We start from the raw sequence: 23,225 nt of genomic DNA, 5'->3' as shown, positions 1-23,225 counted from the left end.
ACTGAACCTTGCTCTATATGCACCCATCTTGTGTCCACATCTAGTTTCATCCATGAGACCAATTTTCCAAGTTGTGCTGCCAGGTAGTAACTTCGGAAGTGAGGCAAGGCCAATCCGCCCTTATCTCTGGGTGCAAAGAGTATTTTCAATCTCACTCTGGGCCTCTTGTTCTGCCATATATATTTGGAAATGAGCTTATCCAGTGATGTAAAGGTAGATACAGGAACAGTGATAGGCAGAGCATTGAACAGAAACAGCATTCTAGGTAGGACGTTCATCCTGATACTTTCAATCCTCCCAACTAAGGACAGAGGAAGCACCTCCCATCTTTCCAAGTCATTTTTGATCTGAGAAATGAGTTTACCATAATTTGCCTTATATAGCTGACTTGTGTCGTGGGTGAGAATGATTCCCAGGTATCTAAAGCCCCCTTTTGACCACTTGAATTTCACCTCTCCATCCAAGCATGTCGGCCAGCATCCTGTTATCATCATTGCTTCTGATTTCCCCTCATTCACCTTGTACCCTGACACCTCCCCATAGTCCCTCAGGCATTGCATAAGGGCCGGTATAGATGACTGAGGGTTTCTTATAAACAAAAGAACGTCATCCGCGAACAACGAAATTTTGTGCATCTCCCCTCCTTCATCTACTATTCCCTCGATCTGATCGTTTGTCCTTATTAATTCAGCAAGCGGTTCGATACGCAATGCGAACAAAATAGGCGAGATTGGGTTCCCCTGCCTGACTCCTTTTTTAAGGTGAAAAAATTGGGAGCAGTACCCATTCACCCTGACCCTTGATATTGGGTCTTTATTTAGTGCTTCAATCCATTTTTTAATGTCAAATTAAATCCCATTTGTTCCATAGTAAATTTCAGATATGTCCAGTCCACCCTGTCGAATGCCTTCTCAGCATCTAGACTGAGAAGCATTGACGGGTGAACTGAATGTCTTGCCACTGATTGTACATTTAATGCTCTTCTAATATTATTTGCTCCTTGTCGACCCGGTATGAAACCGGTCTGGTCTGGATTAATCAATTTACCTAAGTACTTCTGCATTCTATTTGCTAATATGGCACTAATAATCTTTACGTCATTCCCCAACAAACTGATCGGCCTATAGGCACCACAATCTAATGGATCTTTCCCCTCTTTGTGTGTAACCGTTATTCCTGCCTCAGACCAGCTCTTAGGTGGGTCATTTTCCTGTAAGGCCTAATTAAAGATCTGGAGAGTGGTTAATTCACGGAAAATAATACTTTTCTTTGAGTTGATCCCGACTTTCGATGTAACTTGTACTGTGAGTTCATGCGAATTTAATAACCAGTATTGTAAAACCGTAAATGGTAATTTAATGGGGTGCAGTTCGCAATGTGTCCACAAGGTGGCGCTATTGGTCGTCAACTGGTCGTTAACAAAACGAAGAAGAAAACCAGGAAGTGGGCGGGACTCAAAAAGAGGAAGTAAAACCTTATCAGCGAAATATCTTGTTTTTTTTTTTTAAACAAGCATGTATTAATTTAATATTTATCGTAATGCGGCGTTCGTTTCTCCCCACGTCGACTCTTTGAGCCAGTGGCGTAAGAAGTTTCCCCTCATTTCTTCTGTTTAGCTTCGCTTTCACCGTTACTACCCGCTTAGCCGAATGTTGTTAGCTTAGCCTGTACTAGGCAGTCGAAAGATACAAGTCTGCGTGAATGTTTTCACGGCGGGCAATTAATATGCATAAATGATCACAGAAAATAGGGATAAGGTGTGGTAGTGGGTTACGACGGTTAAATGCTCCGGTGACAACTTGAACTCGGGTGACATGGAGGTTAAATGGCTAGCCGGCTTGCTAGCTTCAGCCATTTCGATTCAACACGTAAATAAAGCAGACGTCATGTTTAATGTTCTCAGCTGTGTTTGCACACCTGCAGAAACCATAGAGTGTCAGTGTGTTCTAACTTACTGTTTTATATTGCCAATTTCCTGTCAGCTCTGCAATCACCTCTCCACCAGTAGCCCTCGAATGAATCGGCAGCTTTAAAAGAGGGGAAATGAACTGTAAATATTTGGGAAATATCATGAAAGCATCCTGTAATACATTAAAATAATCATATTAATTAGTGGACATTTGTGTGCATATCTAGAATTATTTCCCCAGGTGGGGTATTTAAAGACAATTTCATTTACAGAATTTGATCAGAATATAATTTTTTTGTCAGTTTGTTGTTTTCACAACAGACAGAGGGGACAATAATTAGATTTTTGGGGAAGATGGTGAATAACACCGTCAAGCCAAAGTTAAAAGTATTTGACTAGAGAGGACTGAACGCTGGATGTGACATTGCCCCGCCGCTCTGGAACAAGCAGCTAATTCCATTTTGCCATGAATTATAAAATCATCTTTTGTTTAATACTTTTGGAGTTAAAGATAAGTAGGTCAAACACCAAGGTCACTGAAATTAATTCTACAAAAATCAAGCTCCGATGTGAATATTCGCTGGAGGCTGTGATTCTGGTTTCACTGTGAAATGCTCCTCTTGCATATTTTCTACATTTCTTTTTCAGAGTTGCTGTCTAACATTTAACACACACATGAGGAAATTCACCCCTTCTTCCGCTGCGGGTTGCAAATGACGGACGGGACTTGAGTTTTAGAGGATACTCCACATGAATATCAAAACTGAGATGAAAAATGAAGAGAAAGCTGCACTTTTGCATTGAAATGTAAAATCTATCGTGAGTGTTGAGTTCTCCGCTGTGCCCACCTGCCTGTCTTGTCTCTTCCAGAAGGCGCTTGACCCGAGCGGCTGGGGGGGGAGTCGCGCCTCTGAGCGTCAGCGATGGAGGAGACGAGTCGCGAGGCGGTGGCCACCGCCGTGCAGCGCGTGGCGGGAATGCTGCAGAGGTCCGACCAGCTGGACAAGGTGGAGCAGTACCGGAGGAGAGAGGCCAGGAAGAAGGCCTCGGTGGAGGCTCGGCTCAAGGTGACGGGCCGCGGGACGATCGCGAGCCGCGATGTGAAAAGTGTTGTGGTGACCGGCAACTCTGTGCCCACCAGGCCGCCATCCAGTCCCAGCTGGACGGCGTGCGTACGGGGCTCACCCAGCTGCACAGCGCCCTGCTGGACGTCAAGGACATCCAGAGCTCCTTGGCGGACGTCAGCAAAGACTGGAGACAGAGCATCAACACCATCGAGAGCCTGAAGGACGTCAAGGACGCCGTGGTTCAACACAGTCAGCTGGCCTCCGCCGTGGAGAACCTCAAAAACATCTTCTCGGGTAGGTGAAGAGCCTTCGGGCGTCTGCGGTTTGTCTTCCGCGGTCAGAACGTGCCACGGTTGTTATTCAACGGCAGCTGAGGAGGATTATAATCCCACGACCTCAAGAGTCAAAGTTCTGGTCTCCGTCAGCTGCCTTCAGATCCACTTCTGGACACGTTGCCAGACATACGACCGATCGGAGCGGAGGAGCGTCTGACAGAATGAGGGATCAACTTGACCGAAGCCAGAAGGAGTTCTAAGGTTGTGTGTCCTCTCCAGTCCCGGAGATCGTGTCGGAGACCCAGCAGCTGATCGAGCAGGCGGAGCTGCTGCAGGCCCACAGGAAGCTCATGGACCTGGAGTGTTCCCGCGACGACCTCATGTACGAGCAGTACCGCATGGACAGCAGGAACACCAGCGACATGAACCTCATCTCCATCTACTTTGAGGACGTGAGTCGCTTCTCCGAAGTTCCCGTCTGAGAAGCCGGCGTCGGTTCAGTCACGGGACCCGTGTTTCTCGGCCCCTCCAGGTCCAGGGCCTGTCGGACGAGCTGGCCAAGCAGCTGTGGATGGTCCTGCAGAGGTCCATGGTGACGGTCCGCCGAGACCCCACCATGCTGGTGTCGGTCGTCCGCATCATCGAGCGCGAGGAGAAGATCGATCGGCGCATGATGGACAGGAAGAAGCAGATGGGCTTCCTGCCGCCGGGGCGACCCAAGAGATGGAAGGACAAGATGTTTGAGGTTCTCTTCTTCATGATCTCCCGGCGTTCTCCCGTCTCTTCGGTTGAATTATTGTCGTCGATCAAATGGAAAAGGGCTGTCGCGTTACTTCGAACGTCCTGGTGTCTCCATGACTTTGGACTCGCCCGACCCGTCCCGGGTATCTGCCCGGTTCCCCGCCTGATTTTAGCGTCTTCATGTTGCCCCGCAGGTGCTGGAGGGGACGGTGTGCACCCGCATCGAGGGAACCCAGGCGGTGACCAGAGAGGCCGACAAGATGTGGCTCGTCCGTCTGCTGGAAATCACCAGGAAATACGTTCTGGACGATCTCATCGTGGTGAAGAACCTCATGGTGCAGTGTTTCCCCCCGCACTACAACACCTTTGACCGGTAACCAGCAGCAGCAGGTCCTCTCCGGCCCATCAGACCTGGTCAAGCGGCTTCCGCTCGCGCCCAAGAGTCGCCGGAGAGCTCTGACGCCGCCGTGTCTTCCAGGTTCTTCGGCCTTTACCACAACGCCGTGTCTTCTCGAGTCAAGGAGCTGGCCTCGGAGGACCTGGAGGCCAACGAGATCGTGTCCCTGCTAACCTGGGTCCTCAACACATATAAGAGGTGCGCACACACACACACACACACACACACAGATAAACGAGGCTGGTAGAAACAGGTCTACCTGTGTAAGAAGGCATCTTAGTGTGTTTGTACATTTTAGGTTCAAATATCTACGTTTAGAACAACAATTTCCTTCGGGATAGATAAAGTTATTCTTATTCTTAGAATGGATTTTTTGGTAACAGAGACCCGTGTGTGTGTTGTGGAATCCAGTTCATCTTTTGCTGATATTATATTTATTTTTGATAATTTCCCCGTTTTTTTCATCTATATTAAATATTAAAATATGGAACAAATGATTTCACACTTTAAAAAAAAAAGTCAAATTAGGATTAAGAATATCCTTTTTCTTTTAAATCTGTGCAAGGCAGGAATTAATTGTCCTGAAATGTGAACGTGTGTCAAAAAGGTTCAAACGCAGTGAAAATAAGCAACAAAATCAAATCCAGAATTATTTTTGAAAAAATGGCAGGGTTCACAGAAAATCATCTAAAAACAAGTTTGAATAAATACTAAAAATCAGAAAAAAAAAAAAAGAGGAAGACCTGAAAACGAGTGTGAAACGTGCTTCTTGTTAAAGTACAGTGTATCCGCAGCGCCGAGATGATGGGCCACCCGGAGCTGCGGGCCGAGTGCGACATCAGCCAGCAGGAGGCGCTGCTGCCGCAGGACGTGGTGGACGACCTGCTCAGCAAATACGTCCAGACCTTCACGGTGAGCAGGAACCACCACCAGACCCGCTTACGGCTCCTTCCCTGCGTTGTTATTGGTCCAGTCCAGGTTGTGGGCACCAGAACCTGCTGTTTCCATGACGACACTGACAAGCAGCTCATCTGTCTGGATTTAGGTTCAAGGAAAAACAATTTATCAACGGCTGTTAAAGATTGTGTGTGTGTGTGTGTGTGTGTGTGTGTGTGTGTGTGTGTGTCCAGTCTAATATAACTGGCTGGCTGAGGAAGGCGCTGGAAACAGACAAGAAGGACTGGAAGAAAGAGACGGAACCTGAGGCCGATCAGGATGGTTTCTACCAGACCACGCTGCCCGCCATTGTCTTCCAGGTCTCTCACACACACACACACACACACACATTGGACATGAATCCATACATGATCCTCTATTTATATTGTTGTTTAGCTCTAGTGGTGTTTTTTTTCCCATTGTCATCCCTGATGTTGTTTATGTTGTCCACTTATCTGCTGTCTATTCCTGGATTTTTTTTTCTTGCTATATCCTGTCTTTAGCCTTTCCATTTATATTTACACTCATATTTTTATTCATATTTATTTCCTTTTTCAATCTGCAAAATGTTCATCTTGAAAAGTCAGGCAGAAATGAATAGGAAATGATACTAGAAGCGTCCTTACAGGTTCTGGCATTTCCAGGAAGAAACAGATCTTTTATCTGCAGGTGCATCAGTTCTGTGTGAAATGTGAGCAAGACCTGAACAAAAATAGCTTCTGACTGCACAAAATCACAAAACACTTTGGTTACAAGCCACCGTCAAAAACCTGGCCGGGCCCGTGCCTCAACCCTCCTCCACCTCCTCTTTGCTCCGTCAGATGTTTGAGCAGAACCTGCAGGTGGCCGCGCAGATCAACGGGGACTTCAAGGAGCAGGTTCTGAAGCTCTGCCTGAAACAGATGAACTCCTTCCTCGTCAGGTCGGTTCCTCTCCGAAGGAACAGCGTGATTTCAAGGGTTACGCTGCATTTCAGTGTGTGTGTGTGTGTGTGTGTGTGTGTGTGTGTGTGTGTGTGTGTGCAGGTACAGAGAAGAGGCGGTGGCCTACAAGGAGGACCACCTGAGGGACCGGCAGCTGCCTCACTGTTACGTGCAGTACATGATAGCGATCATCAACAACTGCCAGACGTTCAAGTAGGACTGAGCTCCGGTGCTTTGGAAGCAACTGAGATGAATAGGTTGGAAAATGATGGGAGACGTGACCTGAACGTTGTGGATGATCTCCAGGGAGTCCATCAACAGCCTGAAGGTGAAGTACTCGCAGTCTTCGGAGCCCACCGACAGCGACGCCGCCATCGAGAGGACCCTCAACGAGGTGGCCAAGGAGGGCTGCCAGTTCCTGCTGGACGAAGTGTTCCTGGACCTGGAGGTAAGACTTCTCAAGTGTGGATAGATAACTCCTGAGGCAGCTTTAATGAGCGATAAAATGCCCAAATAACAGCCAGGAAAAGAAACACAAGTTCACGCGTAAAGGAAGTGAATGAAATCATCTGCAGGAAATGTCATATGAAGAGGGATGAGCGAGGAAATCACCCTGAATATCAAGAAGTTCCCTGAAAATCTGGAGGAAAGTTTAAGAAAATGATCTGAAAGTGACCTGGAATGTGTCAGGAAAAGTGAAAGAAACGGCCTGAAAATTTCCACCCATAAAGAGACGGTAGAAATGAGCGATTCACCCGAGGAAGTGGTTCAAACGTCCCCGTGGGTTTTTGTGTTCCCCAGCAACACCTGAACGAGCTGCTGACCAGGAAGTGGCTGAGCGGCTCCCACGCCGTGGACACCATCTGCGTGACGGTGGAGGACTATTTCAACGACTTCAACAAGATCAAGAAGCCCTTCAACCAGGTGTGCAGGAAGGAGACCGACAACGGGTTCAAAACGTTTCTCCGGACAACCGGAACGAGTCCGACTAGTCCTCGGTCTTATTTTAAACCGTTCCCTATCAGATGTGTCGATTGATCAGAATTGTGACCCGTCTTGAATACCGTTAAGCCTTATCGCCTTGTGTCGCGGCAGGAGATGACGAGCGAGGCGCTGCGCAGGGTGGTGGTGGACTATATCAAAGCAGTGATGCAGAAGAGGATCACCTTCAAGAACGCCGACGAGAGGAGGGAGGGGGCCGAGAGGATGATCAAGGAGGCCGACCAGTTCAAGTTCCTCTTCAGGAAACTGGCGGCGGTGAGGCCCGCGGACGCACGGCGGCGAGCGTTTCCTCAACACCTGGATGACCGGCGTCTCTCTGCAGGGTGAAGACACGGACCGACTGTGCGGCGCCATCGCCGCCATCGCAGAGGTCTTCAAGCTGACCGACCCCACGCTGCTGTTCCTGGAGGTCACCACGCTGGTCTCTAAGTACCCCGACATCAGGTGCACGATTAACTTGTGGATGGATTTTGCCTTAAAGTTGTGTGTCTGCGGAGTGGGAGGCGGTGTGTATTAACATGTGTGTGTGTGTAGGGAGGAGCACATCCAGGCGCTGCTGGCCGTCCGGGGCGACGCCAGCAGGGAGATGCGGCAGATGATCATCGGGACTCTGAGCGAGAACAAAGTCTCCTACGCCGGCGTCACACAACCCATTTTTAAAGACATCACAGTGCCAACGATCACCATGACCACCATGACCACCATGACCTCCATGGCTACTGCGAAGCTGCTTAAATAAAAATCAAAGCAGCCGTCAAGAGGAGACACGTTCCCCTCCTCAATGATTGTGTTTTCTAATTTTTTTGTCACTCAGCACCGTGTTTTCTGCTCTTAACGATTTGTTTTCTCCACATGTTAATGACACTAAAAGTGCTTCAGGAATAAATACGAGGATACAAACGTGGACTGTCTTCGCTCCCGTACGAGATATCCGGAAATCAACGTAAATCAGCCGTTAGGTACATTTCAAAGCGATTAAACTCCAGCCCGGTTAGCTTAGCATGGAACATCACAAGTCTTACGGCTTGCAAATCATGTTCAAATCTTAGCACCCCTCGGCACACAGTTGCCATGGTAACCTAATCAACGCTATGCACCTCACCTGCCAGCGACCACATTGTGGATGAGAGCGGAAAGTCGGTTGTCGGGGAAATTTTCAAGGATGGCCGAACGTGACCGGAGTCGAAGATGAGGCTTCACTCGGAGATGAACTGAATGAGCGAAGGTTTAAATCTCTCTGGAAATCACCGGTAAATCATCAACTACTTATTCGTGAAGAAGTGAACACACACAAAACCGCAGACGTTCCCTGAGTATCGGGCACGTCACCGGATGACCTGAGGACAATTTAATGAAGCCCATGTGCTCCACAAGGAGGTTCCTCCCAAGAATAAATGAAAAATGTGACTTGTCATTCATCTCATTAATCAGACTGCGCAGGAACCTCAAAAATATAATTTATTTTCAATTCATTTTCAATGAATTATTTGCCAAGTCTATTTTCAGAAAGCTTGCTGTTTCTTCAGCGAAATATCCAAAAACCAACTATATGTTGGTTTAATATCCATTTGATAGGATACATACTGATCCACAATCAGGTATGAGTCCATCAGAAGGACAGCGAATGTTAGATATTCTGGAGATCAAGTCAGACTGAGATAGTTTGGACATGGACAGAGGAGTGCTGGTGAGGTTGGAGCTACCAGCCAGGAGGAGGTCTAGAGGAAGACCAGAGAGGAGGTGTATGGCTGTAAGTAGCGGAGAGAGTTCGATGGAGGCAGAGAGAACATGGAGAACCCGGTCAACACCCGGATCGGAAGCAAGAGCCTTCTCGCTGCGGGTAGAGAGGATCTGCTCTGGACTCGTTTTGAAACACAGAAGTTTTTGTTTCAAACAATTGACCACGCCAGGCTTCTGTGATACTGACATTCACTGTTTGGCTGCTTAGTTATTAGTGAGCTGTGAGCGGGTCGATTAACGGTAAGCCGCACGACCACAGAGGAAGTTTATGGACTGAGGCAAAGACATGAAGTTAGGTGGTGTGAGAGGAGAGGATGCAGACAAGAAGGAGGAAGGTGATTGATGGAAGATGGAAGATACTGATTCACACATCTGGGAGAAGTTGCATGACATCGCAAAGTCATGTGAAGTGAGGTTAACCGGAAAGGTGTTGTGATTTTAACGCACTCATTTTGGAAAAGAATGCTGGCGATCCGTGGCTGTTCCACGCGTGTCCACTAGGGGGCGCTAGTGAGCGCGCCCGCGCCTGAGCTGCTGATGTTTATCAGCAGAAGAAGGAGGAGGAGGCTGAGCTGGACGTTGTGTCGTCTAATCCGAGAGGCTCCGGGACAGATAGTATGAATAAACTCGTCTAGTGCCCATTTAAAAGGAAACAACATCCCAAGCCGAGCCTGTGCGTGTGTCCTGCGTGGCTCCCGGAACCGGAAACAGCTGGACCAGCAGCAGGTACGAGCCGTCGCCCGGAGCTAAAGGCTAACTCTGTAAACAGCTTAAGCTGGCCAAGCTAGCAGCGGCCGCCGGCACCGACAACACCGACAACACCGGACCGTCCCGGCGAGCCACGGGACACCGGATGGCCCGGATCCCCGAGGCCGAGCGCTGGGTCTCCGCTACCCGCGCGTCATCACCCTCCACCGGGCGACGGAGATAAACAAGCCAGGCGTCCGGCGGGAGGGGGAGGGGGAGTCCGGGGGCACCGCGGCTGTAGGGCCGGATTGACCCGAAAACTAGCTCGGTAGCCCGACACCGTCGTGTTTCCGGTGTAAATCCCGGGGGGATTGTGTGTCCGTGTGTCACCGCACACACAACAAACAACAAATGCAGCGCTGACGCATCAGAGTTCCTGTCTCGACACACACACACACACACACGAGTTGCTGTGCAACAGCTTTGGAACTTTGAACATGACAGCAGCTTTTTCGTCCAGTGTTTTTTTTAGCTGCCTGAGGAAAGTGGATTCAAGTCTACACAGTGGACAGGGACGTGACATTGTGTTTTAGGCTTAGTGACACCATGAAAATGTAAAATGTCCTCATGCAGGGACACAATGCTGGGTGTGTTCAGGGACGGACGGCTGTGTAGGTCCCAGTTACTCGGCCGTCTCTGCAGAGAATGAATGGCCGTTGTGTTTGGTTTTTTTCACCCACGTCCACACTCACCCTTCTGCTGTGTCACCCTGGTCTTTCCTGCGACGTCTTCCCCTGCGGGACAAATGTCGGGCGGATTAAAGTGGTTATGCGTGCGGCTACGATATGTGAAAGTTACTAAAAAAGTCAGAAAACAACACATCCAGGGCAACAATGGTAAAAACAGGGCGTCCTGTGTGTCTGCAGACAGGAGGACACTGTTTCACTAGCCTCTGTTGAAGCTTTCCCAATATAGTAAAACAAAAACAACTGTGTAAATCATATGACAACAAAAAAAAATGGAGAACAAGATGAGCGTCAGCTCACCGCTGTTGTGTTTGATTCCTCTCACGTGAGCCGCAAGCGACACAATCTCCCGTTTTCTTTGCTGGATTGTCGTAAATATGACAATCACAACACAGACCCCTGAATATCGTGACATCAGCGACGTCCATCCTTTTTGACATCACAGCCTCCACAGGGCCGCTCCGCCGCAGGATAATAATAATAATAATAATAATAATGATAGTTGACAGTGAATTAGACAGTAAGAGGTCCCTCGGTTGGAGGGCATTACCTCTGCGGTGGGACAGAAATGGATCTGAGGACAGAGCTGGGGCTCATAGAGGAGGGTTGACGTCTGTTTTGCTTCTGTCGGTCTGACCGGCGTCCTGTGCTTCCTGTTCCCTCAGGCTCCCCAGGCCTATCGGAGCCGCCCCCACCTCCCTGGAAGCCTTCTTCATCATGGTGGAGTATTACCAGGTGCTGGGGGTCCAGAGGGACGCATCTGCGGACGACATCAAGAAAGCGTCAGTGGATGAGTCTTTGTCTTGTTCTTGTTTCTAAACAAACACTGATGGGACCTTCTCGTCACTTCGAGGCTTCTTACTGAAACAAAGGAATGTTAAGAGAATAAAAAAGAACGGCACACAGCAGAAAGCGGGCAGTGCGGTAGAGGTAGTTAAGTTATTCATATTCTAAGTTAAAAAACTGGTAGCATACTGTTGGCATTGACCCAAAGACAGGAGCAGAGCTGGAGGTTGCAGAGATGAAGATGTCGAGGTTCTCTTTGGGAGCGACCAGGATGGAGAGGATCAGGAATGAGTCTATCAGAGGGACAGCACACGCTAGATGTTGTGGAGAGAAGGTCAGAGAAGGTTGGCTCATGGACAGAGGAGGGAGAGTGAAGATATTGGTAGACGGATGCTGGAATTGGAGGTCTAGAGGAAGACCGGAGAGAAGATGGATGGATATGAAGGTAGTTGGTGTGAGAGATGGGAGGAGGAGGAGGATACAGAGAGCAGGGTTAGATGGAGAGGGTCGCTAAGGTAAACCAACAAGGGAAAAGCCTCAAGGAAAAGAAGAAAAAAATATCTGTGGAGGTTCTCAGTCATCCAGGTCATCGTGAATTCTTGTGGAAACCTTCTCTTGGCAACTGCTTGAATATTTGAAGATTTGGACAAGAAAAAAATAGTAGCATACAAAGAATCGGAGTCATTTAGAAGTTGTCTTTACTATTTTGAATGTTGTACGGTTATAGTCATCTCTGGGTGTGGATTGGAAAGTCACGCAGACATTTTCAATGTGAAAGTATTTAACTACAATTTATTAGTCACCTGGAAAAGGACAAGGACAGGTGGTTTGTAGGTCAGACGGCGGCGTCACCGTGGTCCCTGTGCTCTGGTCCAGGTACAGGAAGCTGGCCCTCCGGTGGCACCCCGATAAAAACCCCGACAACAAAGAGGAGGCGGAGAGGAAGTTCAAGGAGCTGTCAGAGGCCTACGAGGTGCTGTCTGACGGTGGGTGACCGGCCTCCGCCACTCCCTCGCCGTGCTTTCGCCACGCCTGGGATCAGGATGAAAAGTTCATTGCCAAAGGAATAGAAAAATCCCCTGATAACAGAGATTTGTCTCGCAGCCAACAAGAGGAGCATTTATGACCGCTACGGCAAAGAGGGCCTGACTGGAAGCAACGGGGGCAGCGGTGAGGAACGTCTTAATTTCCTCATGTCCGGGGGGAAAAAAAAAAAGCAAAAGCATCGGAAGCAGATCCTTCCCGTCACTGTCGATTTAGTTATTTATTATCAATGATGCATGATTCCAAAGCAGTGACCTGATGTTTTTGGGTTTCTTTCCCAATGGTCGGTCACTTTCTTGGATCAGTTCTTGGTTACTTGAAGCCGTTTAAAAACGTCCTTCCTCTGTGATTATTGTCCTATTTTATCAGTAGCACCTTTCCCTGTTTACCTCCCTGGTTGAAGGGTGATCAATAACCCGCCCCAAATGGCACAAACATCCATCGAATGACTTCCATCCCAGTGAGTCTTACGGTCTGTAACGTTTCAGGGGGACACTTCCACAACGGCGACCATTTCCACCAACCCTTCACATTCCGTCACCCGGAGGACGTCTTCAAAGATTTCTTCGGCAGCACAGACCCCTTTGACTTCCTTGGTACGTTCTCCTCGGCGGTGCGCTTCAGTCTTATCTGTGACGGCTTCACGGTTCTGGAACGCTCGGTGCAGCTTCGCAACGGGAGTTGTTGGTTGATGGTGAGGACGGTGTTGATGTTTGCTCCCCTCTGCTCTCTCCAAGTCCACGGCGAAGGAGCAGATGCGTTCGACGACCCCTTCTTCGGCAGCGGCCGGCGGCACCACAGTCGGACGAGTCGCAGCCGAACCGGCGGCACGCTCTTCGGGGGTCTCGCCGGGTTCCCTCCCTTCGGTGCCGGGTTCTCATCTTTCGACCAAGGTGACTCTTTGACCCGCGGAGGAGTTTTAGGAGAAGCCGATGCTCCGCTTGTGGATTGGTTTCATTTTGAAGAGCGTTCAGACGGCGTGACGTGACACCAACGCAGGGTTCTGGTTTTGGAGTCAGCGCAACGTTTTGGGATTAGGTTTGGGATTATGGTTTGGATTAGGATTAGAACGTCTACCACCAACGGAGTCAGTGTAACATCTCCTTCCAGTTCTCAGGCCTCGTTCCAATCGGTCTCTTGTCTGTCCTCCTTCCAGCCTTTGGTTCTTTTGGCTCCATGAGCACCATGGGTCACATGGGTCACATGACCACGATGGGCAGCCTGGGAGGCAGGGGCTTCACCTCCTTCTCCTCCACCTCTTTCGGCGGAGGAGGGGGAGGGAGCATGGGCAACTTCCGCTCCGTCTCCACCTCCACCAAGATCATCAACGGGAGGAAGATCACCACTAAACGGTAGGCCTCCGCACCGACGGTCCCGCTTCCATTTGACCTCAAAGGTCTCGACCCAGATTTCTTTGGCACAAAGTGGAGCAGGAACGCAACACCTTCACGCTCTGTTAAACACATGAAGCAAACAGGCAGCCGGAACCAAAGTGCAACTGCAGCGAAAACCCATTATCAGATATGCACCGGTGACTCACGGAGAATGTGTGTCCGTGAAGCGATCCTGTACACTTCCACGTAAACTGGAAACCCCTCACACACTGCCTCCCAAAATACCTGAAATGGGGTGAATCAGTAATAATCAACAAAAACAACATTTAAAAGAGTAGAACTATCTAAATATGATAAAATCGTATATTAAAATGAGGCAAAATATGTAATACATGAATGTGAGGACCAGAAATTAAAATTTAAAATCTGGAATCAAGCTCCAATAGTCATAAGATGGGCTTAAACATGACTTTTAAAAGAAAAAAAAATTTTTTTAAATTCTGATCTAAATAAGTGAAACTTCATTCTGTGTTTTTTTTTCACGACGCAGCTCCAGCACAGCCGATACTAAAACCTCATGTCAACAGCGTGCTGAGAGAATGTGGTCATTGAGGGTGGCGCTCTGCACAACAATCAAACCTGCCTTTTAAAAATATATATATATATATATATATATATATATATATTGAAAAACTGAAAGAGTGCTACATGTTACCATGGCTGCAGCCTTTGCTTTGTGTGACAAGAACTCCAGATGGAGCGGCAGGTCCCCCGTAGTGTCGCATAGAAAACCACGTCACGGCGCTTTGGTCGTTTCCAGCGTGCTGAAAACCCGGCCCTTGTGTCGGAAGCAGCATGAAGCGATGGAAAACCCGAATCGAGTCGAGCCACGCTGGAACTGTGTCGTGGAAAAGCTCATGGTCCCAAAATTTGACTTTCTAGATGCGAAGCGGGAGGGAGGGGGAGGGTCACCTCACGGTGTCCTGGTGGGTCAGAAAAAGCCTGGTTTTGAAGCGCGTCTCTTCCAGAATCGTGGAAAACGGCCAGGAGCGGGTGGAGGTGTTGGAGGACGGCCAGCTGCGCTCGCTCACCATCAACGGGAAAGAGCAGCTGCTGCGACTGGAGCACAAGTGAAGAAGAGCGGCGGCGTCTGCCCAGAGACCTGTTACCTCAGCACAACAAACTTGAGCTTGAATGACACAGCGATGTAAAACAGTGTGGCTTGACCATTCTTAAGATGTACATACTTAGGTTGTCATTTCTCCCCCCTCGCGTTCCCGCCGCCTTTCGTCCGTGCGGATCCTAAAAATGACGGACGGCCCTGGATTCGGACAAACTTTTCTATGCATTTCCGTTGGTGCATTTCTAAAGTTGGAGCTGTCCTTGTATTTTTGGCTCAGGGCGGTGTTATTGTTTCAGTGTTTGGGACCACAGTATTGTTTTGATGTACATGACCAACCCCCCTGCCCTGCCCCCGCCTCCAGTATTTTCTTTATGCACTCCACTCTGGCTTCAGAAGAGCATGACTCTGCCTTTTCATCTGAATAGCAAAGAGAGAAAAGTGTTGACTCTGATTTTATCAAGAGGGTAGGAATTATTGCAGCATCTTCTTGCTGTTGACTGCTCATCTAACCTATTCTTAATTTTTATTATTATTATTATTATTATTATTATGATTATTATTATTAAAAAAATGCCATTAGTTTGAGTTATGCAATTTTGTATGTTCTAAAAACAATGTGTTGTTAATTTAATGATGCATGTTTCACATGTTGATGTTAAGTCTTAATGTCAAAGCTGCATTATGATGCACAAATAATGGAAGTAATTCTATAAATGATGACTATAGAAGGAATTTTGTGTACTTTGTAAATCAATAAATCCTGAGTTTCATCCTGTTTTCAGGACATTAAATTTATGGGTGGTCTCTGCTTCTTGTCCACTGATTCCTTCATGTGACCCTATTGGATGTCATGGAAGATTTGATTTGACGTCCGTCTCACATTTCCTCCCAGAATCACAAGACTTTCAAAACAGCGTGGGAAATACCAAGCTTGCCTTATTATTACATTTTCAAAATATTGGCTAGCTAATGACCATATCATTGGAAAAGGCAATTGTAAACTAGCAAACAGGCCCCATTAAAATCTGCAGAGTACTTTCAAATTGATGAATAGTGTGACAGCTAATGTGAAAATAACTGCTGAATCACCTTGAAATGAGCCAAAATATCAAGGGAGCTCGAGGAAAGAAACTGGCACGAGTTTTTTCTGTTGAAATCTTGACTTTCAGTGAAGAAATTCAAGAACAGTTGGCAAAACAAAAGGATTTCCACCTGCATGACTGAGAACCTCCAGACATGGCATGAGATTCTGCAATACATCAAGAAATCCATGATTCATTATCCAAAGCTGGAAGAAATTATAATTTAAAAGATGAGAAACCACCTAAATAGAATCACAACCTTAAACATGTATTTTAAAAGTCAAACTTGTTACTTGTATATTAGACAACAAATGTCTGCACGAAGATTGATGCTAGCTAATGACGCTAGCTGATGCTAATCGCGGTGAACGTGCGAAACAGGCTAAAGCTAGGCTAACGGTAGCGCACAGCAACAGCTAACTGCTGCTTGCAATTGGTGAACATGCCAGCAAAAAGCTGTGGGAAAAGACGTACTTAGCGAGGGGTTAGGTGAAAATTATGACGACGCGCAACAAACAATGAAACTAACGCTAACAAAAAGCTGAAAATGTCTAATAGGCTTGACGGGCAACCAATGTTAGGTAGTTGAAGCTAAACAAATTAGCCAAGTAGTGATAGCCGTGGCTAGCAGAACACCTGATAATCCTCGTTCGCTCGATTCATTTAAAAAGTTAAAACCGTTCTAGTTAATTCTTTTCATTTAAAGAGTTGAAATAAGTTTAAAACGAGGTTGACTACATCTTACCGTCGGATAATGGATACTTTACATTTATAACGAACTAAGGTATTAGTTTCAATCGGAATAACATTCAACCAACTGGCTAGCTGGTTTCCTAGTTGGCATGGCGTCAGCGCAGTGAACGCTTGAATTATATTTTTGCCACGGAATGTTCACCTCATTCGTACACGAACCTGGATTTTTAAAACAATTTGTCGAGAAAATCCGGGTTTTAAAACGTTATCTTTTCCACAACACCTTCACCGGTACCCGGTCGTCTCCAGCCTCCGCCGCTGCCGTGGTTAGCGGAGCAATGGCGCCCCCTTGTGGTCAAAGACGGAACTACATCCGAATGATGGATAAATAATGAAAAGTAGGCCATTGAATTGGAATTCAATGAAAGAGTGGAAAACACTTCCTCTTTCGGTCACAATTATTTTTATTTACTTCGTTTGGTTAAAAACTCCAGAGGCTTCGCGGCTCAAAAAGACGACCACGGGAGGCCTCGTACCACCGACATCGAGAATAGTCCCCGAAACTAAAAGTCCTCACCGGACAATTGTAAATGTAAATACAGGGGGGAAATAATATCAACAGTGATTGGATGGACAAGCTTTGATGACGTGACATTTCTTTTTGTTTTTTTTTTTTTTGAAAGGGTCAGGAGCAGCGAGCACACCCTCCACGCGCTATTTGAGCTGGATGAACTCGGCCGAATCCCCGGGGGACGAGCCGAGCTTGATCCCGGCGAACAGGGGCCGCGTGAACCTGGTGGTGGTCTTGTGGAGCAGGATCATGGCCTCCGTGACGCTGTAGAAGGACAGGACGCCGGCGCTGTGGTCCAGGTACACGCCGATCCTGGAGCACTGCATGCCCGTGAAAGGGGACGACACCTTGTTGCACTTGTACATGAAGAGATCTTCCTTGGTGCTGTAGAGCACCCAGGACCTGTAGTTGTCGCCGAACGCCGTCTCGGCTCGGGATTTCCTGACCCGCTTGTAGGTGACGGCGACGCCGACCCCGGCCCCGCTGTGCTCCACCTCCCAGTAACAGCGTCCCGTCAGGGTCTGCTTGCTCAGCACCTGAGTCTGGTCCATGTAGCGGTCCGGGTGACTCGGGTACGACTGCTCCTCCTCCATGAAGGTCACCTTCCTGTTCCCGTCGGACAGCAGCAGCCACTTGTTCACCGTGTTGGGGTCCAGGGTGACCTCGCACGCGTACTTCAAGAACTCCGCCCTGGTCTTGGGCTCCGGGAGCGGCAGCAGAACGTCCGGCTGGCTCACCTTCCATGAGATACTCGTCCATTTGTCCCTCAGGAGGTTCTGGATTTGGTCGCTGGTCTGCGACAGAACCGCCGTCATCCCCTCGAAGTAGCTCGGGTGACGGATGTGGAGGGTGTTCGAGAGGAGCGGAGAACACGGGGACAGCTGCTTCAGCTCGGCGATCTCGAGCTTCAGCTTCTCCTGGAGCTCCTTGACCCGACTCACTTCGCTCTCCTGCTGGGATCTGATCTGCTGCTTCAGCTCCGAGCGCCTTTTCTCCAACAGCTGGATCAGATGGGTGAGGATCTTCTCGCTGTCCTCCACCGCTTTGTCGGCGGAGAGGTTGATGGTCTCGGCCTCCTGCTGCAGCACCTTCACGTCCTCCTCCCTGTCCTGGATCCCCTGCTTGACTGTGTGGGGGCTCTTGGACGGGTCCACCAGCTTGTGCTTCTCGAAGGCCGGGGACTCAAAATGCGGCTGCAAGTGGTTCTCGCAGAAGGAGACCAGACACACCAGGCAGGACTTGAGGGCCTTCAGCTTCCTGCCGGGGCAGGAGTCGCAGGCCACGTCTTCGGGTCCCGCGTAGCAGTGGTTAGAAGACGAGCCCTGGAGCCCCGTCTTCAGCTGCTCCACCAAATTAGCCAGCATGGTGTTCTTCATGAGGGCGGGCCGCTGCGTGAACTTCTTTCTGCACTGAGGGCACCTGTAGGTGTTTTTCTCGTCCCAGCAGCTCTTGATGCAGGTCATGCAGTAGCTGTGTCCGCAGGGGATGGTGACCGGGTCCTTCAGGAGGTCCAGACAGATGGAGCAGGAGATTTTCTGCCGGTCCAGCTGAACCCCATTTTGCTCCATTTCAGCCCACGAGCTGTTCAATCGGGGGTCCTCTTCTCACGCAAACATCTGCTCCGCGGTTGGTCCGCCGCGGATGTTGTCGCGGTCCCGTCGGAGGGGGTTTTATAGCCGCTGGTGGAGGTGGTGGTCGGGGGTCACAGCCTCGAGATCACAGCAGGAACTTGAAGGACAACCAGAGGTGACAGGCATCTTCTAAAGAACGACATCACGGCCCCCTATGTGATGTCACAAAGGGGACCAGGTGGAGACACAAAGACAAACAAGGATCAAGGCAGGAGGAGGACGACGGGAAGGTCTCTCCTCTCTGGTTGACCTGACAGCTCAAAAGTGCCACATACATCTCCAGCCTGGACCATCATGGTTGCTATGGCGATCCATGGCAATTATACAGGCGGAGGTGAAGAGGGTGAAGGAGCTTCAGCACAGAGGAGTGACAGTCCAGAGCACCGGAAGGGGTGGAGAGGAGGTGGATGAATGAGCGCAAAAAGGTTGGAACGGGTGGAGGAAAGCCCTATCAGCCTGAGTGGAAGGTAAGGTGGAGAACATGGAGGTGAGAACAGCCATGCTGTCTGGTTTGGAGACGCCGAGAAGACAAGGCAGCGGAGATGAAGATGTGAAGGTTCTCTTAGGGAGTGAGTAGGCACATGGAGGGGATCAGGGAAGGAGTCCATCAGAGGGACGGCACATGTTAGAGGTGCTGGAGATAAAGTCACGCTAAGATGGTTTGGACATGGACAGAGGGATGGACAAGATCTGGGTAGAAGGATGCTGAAGTTGCAGGAGGTCTCGAGGAAGACCAGAGAAGGTTAAATGGGGGAGAACAGGCACACAGAGAGAACCCATTCATCAATCCAAGGGACAAGATGTTACAACCTTTGTGCCAAAATCCAAGGAAAACATCTAGAACCCCAGCTCAGAGGATCAAGAAGCTTCCAAGCAATACAACAAACACACAATCACCAACTTCCTTCAACGATGTCTCGTGAAAATCGGCCCACAAAACCTCAAGAAGGTCCTGGAACCCCTCCTCCACTCATAGCCCACCTGCAAGCAAGCAATCCTACCTTAGCCCCCCTCCAGCTAACATGCCTTCTCGTAAAAAGTGACAAGTGGCAGACGGGTGCCAACTATGTATGCCTGGACCACCAGCTGCTCCTTCAGGTCCACCATCAACTCCCAAACCACGTCTATCCTTAGCTGCCCTGAGTTGTGCCTGAACCGAACTCATGTCGGACGGTGATGGGGTTCACGACAGAGAAAAGGTCCAGCACTTGGCGAGGTGGTGTCCAAAAACACGACCTTATCCTGTACGGCACGGGACAGCTTCTTCTAGATCTGGACTCAGGAAAGGATCTGCTCTGGACTCGATTTGAAGCTCGGAGGTTTTTATTACAAAGTGTTGACCACGCGAGGCTTCGGTGACACAGACATTCACTGTTTTAGCGACTAGTAGCTGTGAGCGGGTTGGTTAAGAGGACCCGTAGCGGTGACTGCGGCCAACTTGTGTTTACAGGTGTGGGTCAAATAAGTACGGGGGTTTGGACGGACTGGTGCCTTCAGCTTCTCGTCCTGGGGAGCGGAGCCATGCCGCCACCTACTGGCCAGCGCAGGCAAAATAAACATTATCATGAAATGCTAACGGGGTATCATTTTATTAAACAGCCGCGCAAAGGAGCCGTCAATCAGCGGAAAAGGTATTTCCGATCAGCCGACGCTAGGTGTGGGATTTATTAGCGGCGCCGCGACCTCAGCAGCGGTGCTCAGCCATCGTCACGGGCCGGGCCGATTGGCAGGTGTCGGGCGGGGTGAAGACGTTCGGGTCGCTGATGCCCAGCTGGAGGTTGAAGAAGCGGGTGGAGGTGGTGACGCTGCTGTTCCTGGTGTAGGTCTCCTGCACTGGGTAGCAGTCCTTCAGGGTGTAGACCCCCACCCAGGTCTCATCTGCGGGGCGGAGGATGTAGCCGTGAGTCAAAAGCACATACCGCCTCCTGGAGGAACCTTGAGGAACCCTCCTGGTTGGTCTTACGCTTGCGCGCCGGCTTGCGGTCCGACCACTCCTGGACCTCCACGCTGTCCCCGGGGCCTCCGATGAGGTACTGGTCCTCGAAAGTGGAGTTGTCGGGGATGTCGAAGGGGTCCCAGGCGTCCGTCAGGGCCACCTTGGAACACTCCTTGGTCTTCTGGTCGATCTGGAACATCACCATGCTCTGGTACAGGTAGATGTACTCGAAGAACCTGAGGTGGGACGAGAGGAGAGACCCGCGGGGCAAATCGGCTTATAGTTAGCACTAGCCTAGCTTGTAGCTGTGCTGCGCTAGGCTCACCCTGCAGAGGGATATCCCATGATGCACCTTATCTGCGCTCTTACGGGTCGGGTTCAAGGGGGCGGGGCTTGATCCCCCGCCAGGCGACCACCACGGTTAGCTGAATATTAAAGCTAAAGTAGTCTCATGTAGCCGCGAGTGCTACTGGTATTAGCGGCAACAGATCACTGAGACCTTCAAACCCTCTCTGATGATCCCACGCTCTCCTTGTAGCCCCACCGGTCGGGGCAGAAGGCCGCCCACAGTGGTTGCTGGAGAAGGGCGGCCAAGCGCCCGCTCCTGGAGGAATGTTGGGCGATCGGTATGAATAAGAACTCCAGGTTAAACATCCTATCGCGGCTTCAGAAATCGTGCCGAACCTGCACCGAGAACCCCCCCCCCTGGTCCGCCCTATTCCTGGTAACGGCAACACGTGAGCGCCGCGTTATAAGCGGGGCAAAGTCGGGTGATCAAGTGTCGACCTTGTTTACCGGCCAGGGATGATTTCCCAACCCCGGCGCTGGCAGGGACTCGGGGTCACGGCGGTGCAGCCGCCCCACGGACGCGTTCTGCGATTTACATCTTTGCTTCCATATGTCCAATTGACACGCAGATACTATGAAAACTATGACCGACCCCGGTTTTGGACCTCACAAAACCCAGAGTCCGGGGTTGCTATGGCAACCGCGGTGAAGGTTCCCACCTCTGGCACGGCGTGTGCTTCTTGTGCTGCTGCAGGACGCGGATCCTCTGCTTCTGGCCGTCGTAGGACACCGCGGCGCGGCTGTTCCTGCCGGTTCCGTGGTCGTACAGCACCCAGCGGCCCTCCCACTGCGGCGGGGCGAGGCAGGGCGCGGCCGCCGGGGAGCGCGGCTCCGGCGGGCCCAGGACGGACGCCCCGGCGGCGGCCGCAAACGCGAGCAGGAGTCGATGCATGGAAGTCCGGCGGCCTGGAGCGGACGGTCGCTGCTGACGGGACGCACCTGCTGCGCACTGGCGGACCGGGATGGGAAAGCAAAGCGACTTCCGGTGAGGGGTTCTCTGTTTTTCAAAATAAAAGCTCTCTCGGTTAGGGACGATAAAAAGAATGAAACATGTTCTCCACAAAGACACACCCTCGCTATCCTTTTCCCGAATTTGCCTTCAGCGGTATTGATATTGGTGTGGTCTGGTAGACTTGCAAACTGACCGGATTCAAACCACATCTCATTAGGCGACAGACATCCCTTTATAGTTATGATCTCAAAAAATAAAAAAAGCAAAATAAATATGAATATAAATATAAATAGAGAGACAGAAGCTAGCAAGACATCCACGAATAAATAACACTTTATAGTTTTATTTGTATTTCTTATTCTCCCCCCTCCCTTTTTTTTGACTGTTTATACAATTTTCTACTATTATTTATTATGTTTTACTTGAATAAAGTTGTTCTTATTCTTATTATTATTCTTAAGTAGACAGCTGCAACAACAATAACAAAAGCAGCAGCAACAATATCAGGGATAATAAAAGACAACACACAGTAATGGTGAAAAACACACAACCACAACTAAATGACAATATAAATAGTGACAGTAGCCAATCATGGCGGAAATACCAATAAATAATCCGGAAATCACTCAGTGACAATAAACAGAAGGAATGACCAGAAAGGCCGCCTTGTTTCTTTGGATATACTCAGAAATCACTTTGACAGAAAATAGCGTCGGAGAGAGAAAATTTTTATGCGTATCATAGAGAATTATCTCAAAGTGGTATCTTTCTCTCCGGGGGAATCATACATTAACCTCACAAAAGGAATTATCCTGAAGCAAGACGTCTGCCTTGCACATCCCAGCAGCATAGCATACATTTGTGGATTTATATTAATACCCCACCCATCAATAAAGGCAGCATTTACAAATATATTTCCGATTCACAGCCACTCACACACACACACGCACACGCACACATCAGAAATGGGCTTGGCTTTGACAACAGCCATTGCTTTGCAAAGCGCAAAAACGCGTGGAACCCTGTCCATGCGGAGATCTAAGCTTGACAGTTTTTCCATTGGTAACCAGCAGAGGATGTTTAACCACAAATTGAAATTTGCTTGAAAATAACTTACAAAAAAAAATCTAGCAATCAAAAATATTGCACAACCAGAAGTCCTTGTTATTTTGTTGATGTTTCCATTTTATTCTAATTCATAATCGAAAGGAACCTACAATTATAGAAAGGCATGAATTGAAATGTAGCTAGAAATTAGAGAAAAAATATGAAAGAAATGATGAGAAATAAGAGCTTAAATAG

At 49.1% G+C, this 23,225-nt stretch overlaps 4 protein-coding genes across 6 annotated transcripts; 2 read left to right on the top strand and 2 right to left on the bottom strand.

Annotated features, from left to right (window-relative positions):
• The first annotated feature begins 1,436 nt into the window (after positions 1-1,436).
• Positions 1,437-8,150, top strand: exoc3 (exocyst complex component 3). Of its 3 annotated transcripts, none has more exons than XM_086172200.1 (16): positions 1,437-1,584; positions 2,783-2,976; positions 3,051-3,270; positions 3,531-3,703; positions 3,784-3,996; positions 4,187-4,365; positions 4,471-4,587; positions 5,184-5,301; positions 5,520-5,645; positions 6,147-6,247; positions 6,351-6,461; positions 6,555-6,696; positions 7,050-7,172; positions 7,344-7,505; positions 7,573-7,694; positions 7,785-8,150. In XM_086172200.1, exons 2-16 carry the CDS (start codon positions 2,833-2,835, stop codon positions 7,987-7,989), a joined length of 2,256 nt encoding a protein of 751 aa, XP_086028326.1. In that variant the 5' UTR covers positions 1,437-1,584; positions 2,783-2,832; the 3' UTR covers positions 7,990-8,150. The 3 variants fall into 3 exon arrangements, with proteins under 3 accessions (XP_086028326.1, XP_086028325.1, XP_086028327.1); XM_086172199.1 differs by having other exon boundaries at positions 2,780-2,976; XM_086172201.1 differs by having other exon boundaries at positions 1,447-1,467; positions 2,780-2,976.
• Positions 8,151-9,531: 1,381 nt separating this feature from the next.
• Positions 9,532-15,501, top strand: LOC147219404 (dnaJ homolog subfamily B member 6-like). The gene is made up of 8 exons (XM_086172251.1): positions 9,532-9,716; positions 11,089-11,205; positions 12,086-12,195; positions 12,314-12,379; positions 12,742-12,849; positions 12,991-13,146; positions 13,410-13,605; positions 14,616-15,501. Exons 2-8 carry the CDS (start codon positions 11,141-11,143, stop codon positions 14,719-14,721), a joined length of 807 nt encoding a protein of 268 aa, XP_086028377.1. The 5' UTR covers positions 9,532-9,716; positions 11,089-11,140; the 3' UTR covers positions 14,722-15,501.
• Positions 15,502-17,143: 1,642 nt separating this feature from the next.
• On the bottom strand, positions 17,144-18,624 carry LOC147219403 (E3 ubiquitin/ISG15 ligase TRIM25-like). The gene has a single exon (XM_086172212.1). It carries the CDS (start codon positions 18,622-18,624, stop codon positions 17,200-17,202), a length of 1,425 nt encoding a protein of 474 aa, XP_086028338.1. The 3' UTR covers positions 17,144-17,199.
• Positions 18,625-19,992: 1,368 nt separating this feature from the next.
• epdr1 (ependymin related 1) lies at positions 19,993-21,955 on the bottom strand. The gene is made up of 3 exons (XM_086172261.1): positions 21,631-21,955; positions 20,651-20,859; positions 19,993-20,565 (listed from the first exon to the last, which is right to left on the bottom strand). Exons 1-3 carry the CDS (start codon positions 21,861-21,863, stop codon positions 20,372-20,374), a joined length of 636 nt encoding a protein of 211 aa, XP_086028387.1. The 5' UTR covers positions 21,864-21,955; the 3' UTR covers positions 19,993-20,371.
• Positions 21,956-23,225: the final 1,270 nt, after the last annotated feature.

This window comes from Fistularia commersonii, chromosome 25 (assembly GCF_037954325.1).
Source record: "Fistularia commersonii isolate RoL2024-O1a breed Wild chromosome 25, RoL_Fcom_v1.0, whole genome shotgun sequence".
In the NCBI taxonomy this organism is placed as follows: domain Eukaryota; kingdom Metazoa; phylum Chordata; class Actinopteri; order Syngnathiformes; family Fistulariidae; genus Fistularia; species Fistularia commersonii.
The sequence above is the reverse complement of the archived record's forward strand: the minus strand, read 5'-3'. Positions and strand labels throughout refer to the sequence as shown.

Bases quoted from the DNA above. Each gene is read 5' to 3' on its own strand.
- epdr1 (XM_086172261.1), bottom strand. From the start codon at position 21,863: ATGCATCGACTCCTGCTCGCGTTTGCGGCCGCCGCCGGGGCGTCCGTC. The intron at 20,860-21,630 runs GTGGGAACCTTC...GTCCCACCTCAG, and splicing joins AAGCACACGCCGTGCCAGAG to GTTCTTCGAGTACATCTACC. The intron at 20,566-20,650 runs GTAAGACCAACC...TCCGCCCCGCAG, and splicing joins CCGCAAGCCGGCGCGCAAGC to ATGAGACCTGGGTGGGGGTC.
- exoc3 (XM_086172200.1), top strand. From the start codon at position 2,833: ATGGAGGAGACGAGTCGCGAGGCGGTGGCCACCGCCGTGCAGCGCGTG. The intron at 6,248-6,350 runs GTCGGTTCCTCT...GTGTGTGTGCAG, and splicing joins ATGAACTCCTTCCTCGTCAG to GTACAGAGAAGAGGCGGTGG. The intron at 7,695-7,784 runs GTGCACGATTAA...GTGTGTGTGTAG, and splicing joins TCTAAGTACCCCGACATCAG to GGAGGAGCACATCCAGGCGC.
- LOC147219403 (XM_086172212.1), bottom strand. From the start codon at position 18,624: ATGGAGCAAAATGGGGTTCAGCTGGACCGGCAGAAAATCTCCTGCTCC.
- LOC147219404 (XM_086172251.1), top strand. From the start codon at position 11,141: ATGGTGGAGTATTACCAGGTGCTGGGGGTCCAGAGGGACGCATCTGCG. The intron at 13,147-13,409 runs GTGACTCTTTGA...TCCTCCTTCCAG, and splicing joins GTTCTCATCTTTCGACCAAG to CCTTTGGTTCTTTTGGCTCC. The intron at 13,606-14,615 runs GTAGGCCTCCGC...CGTCTCTTCCAG, and splicing joins AGGAAGATCACCACTAAACG to AATCGTGGAAAACGGCCAGG.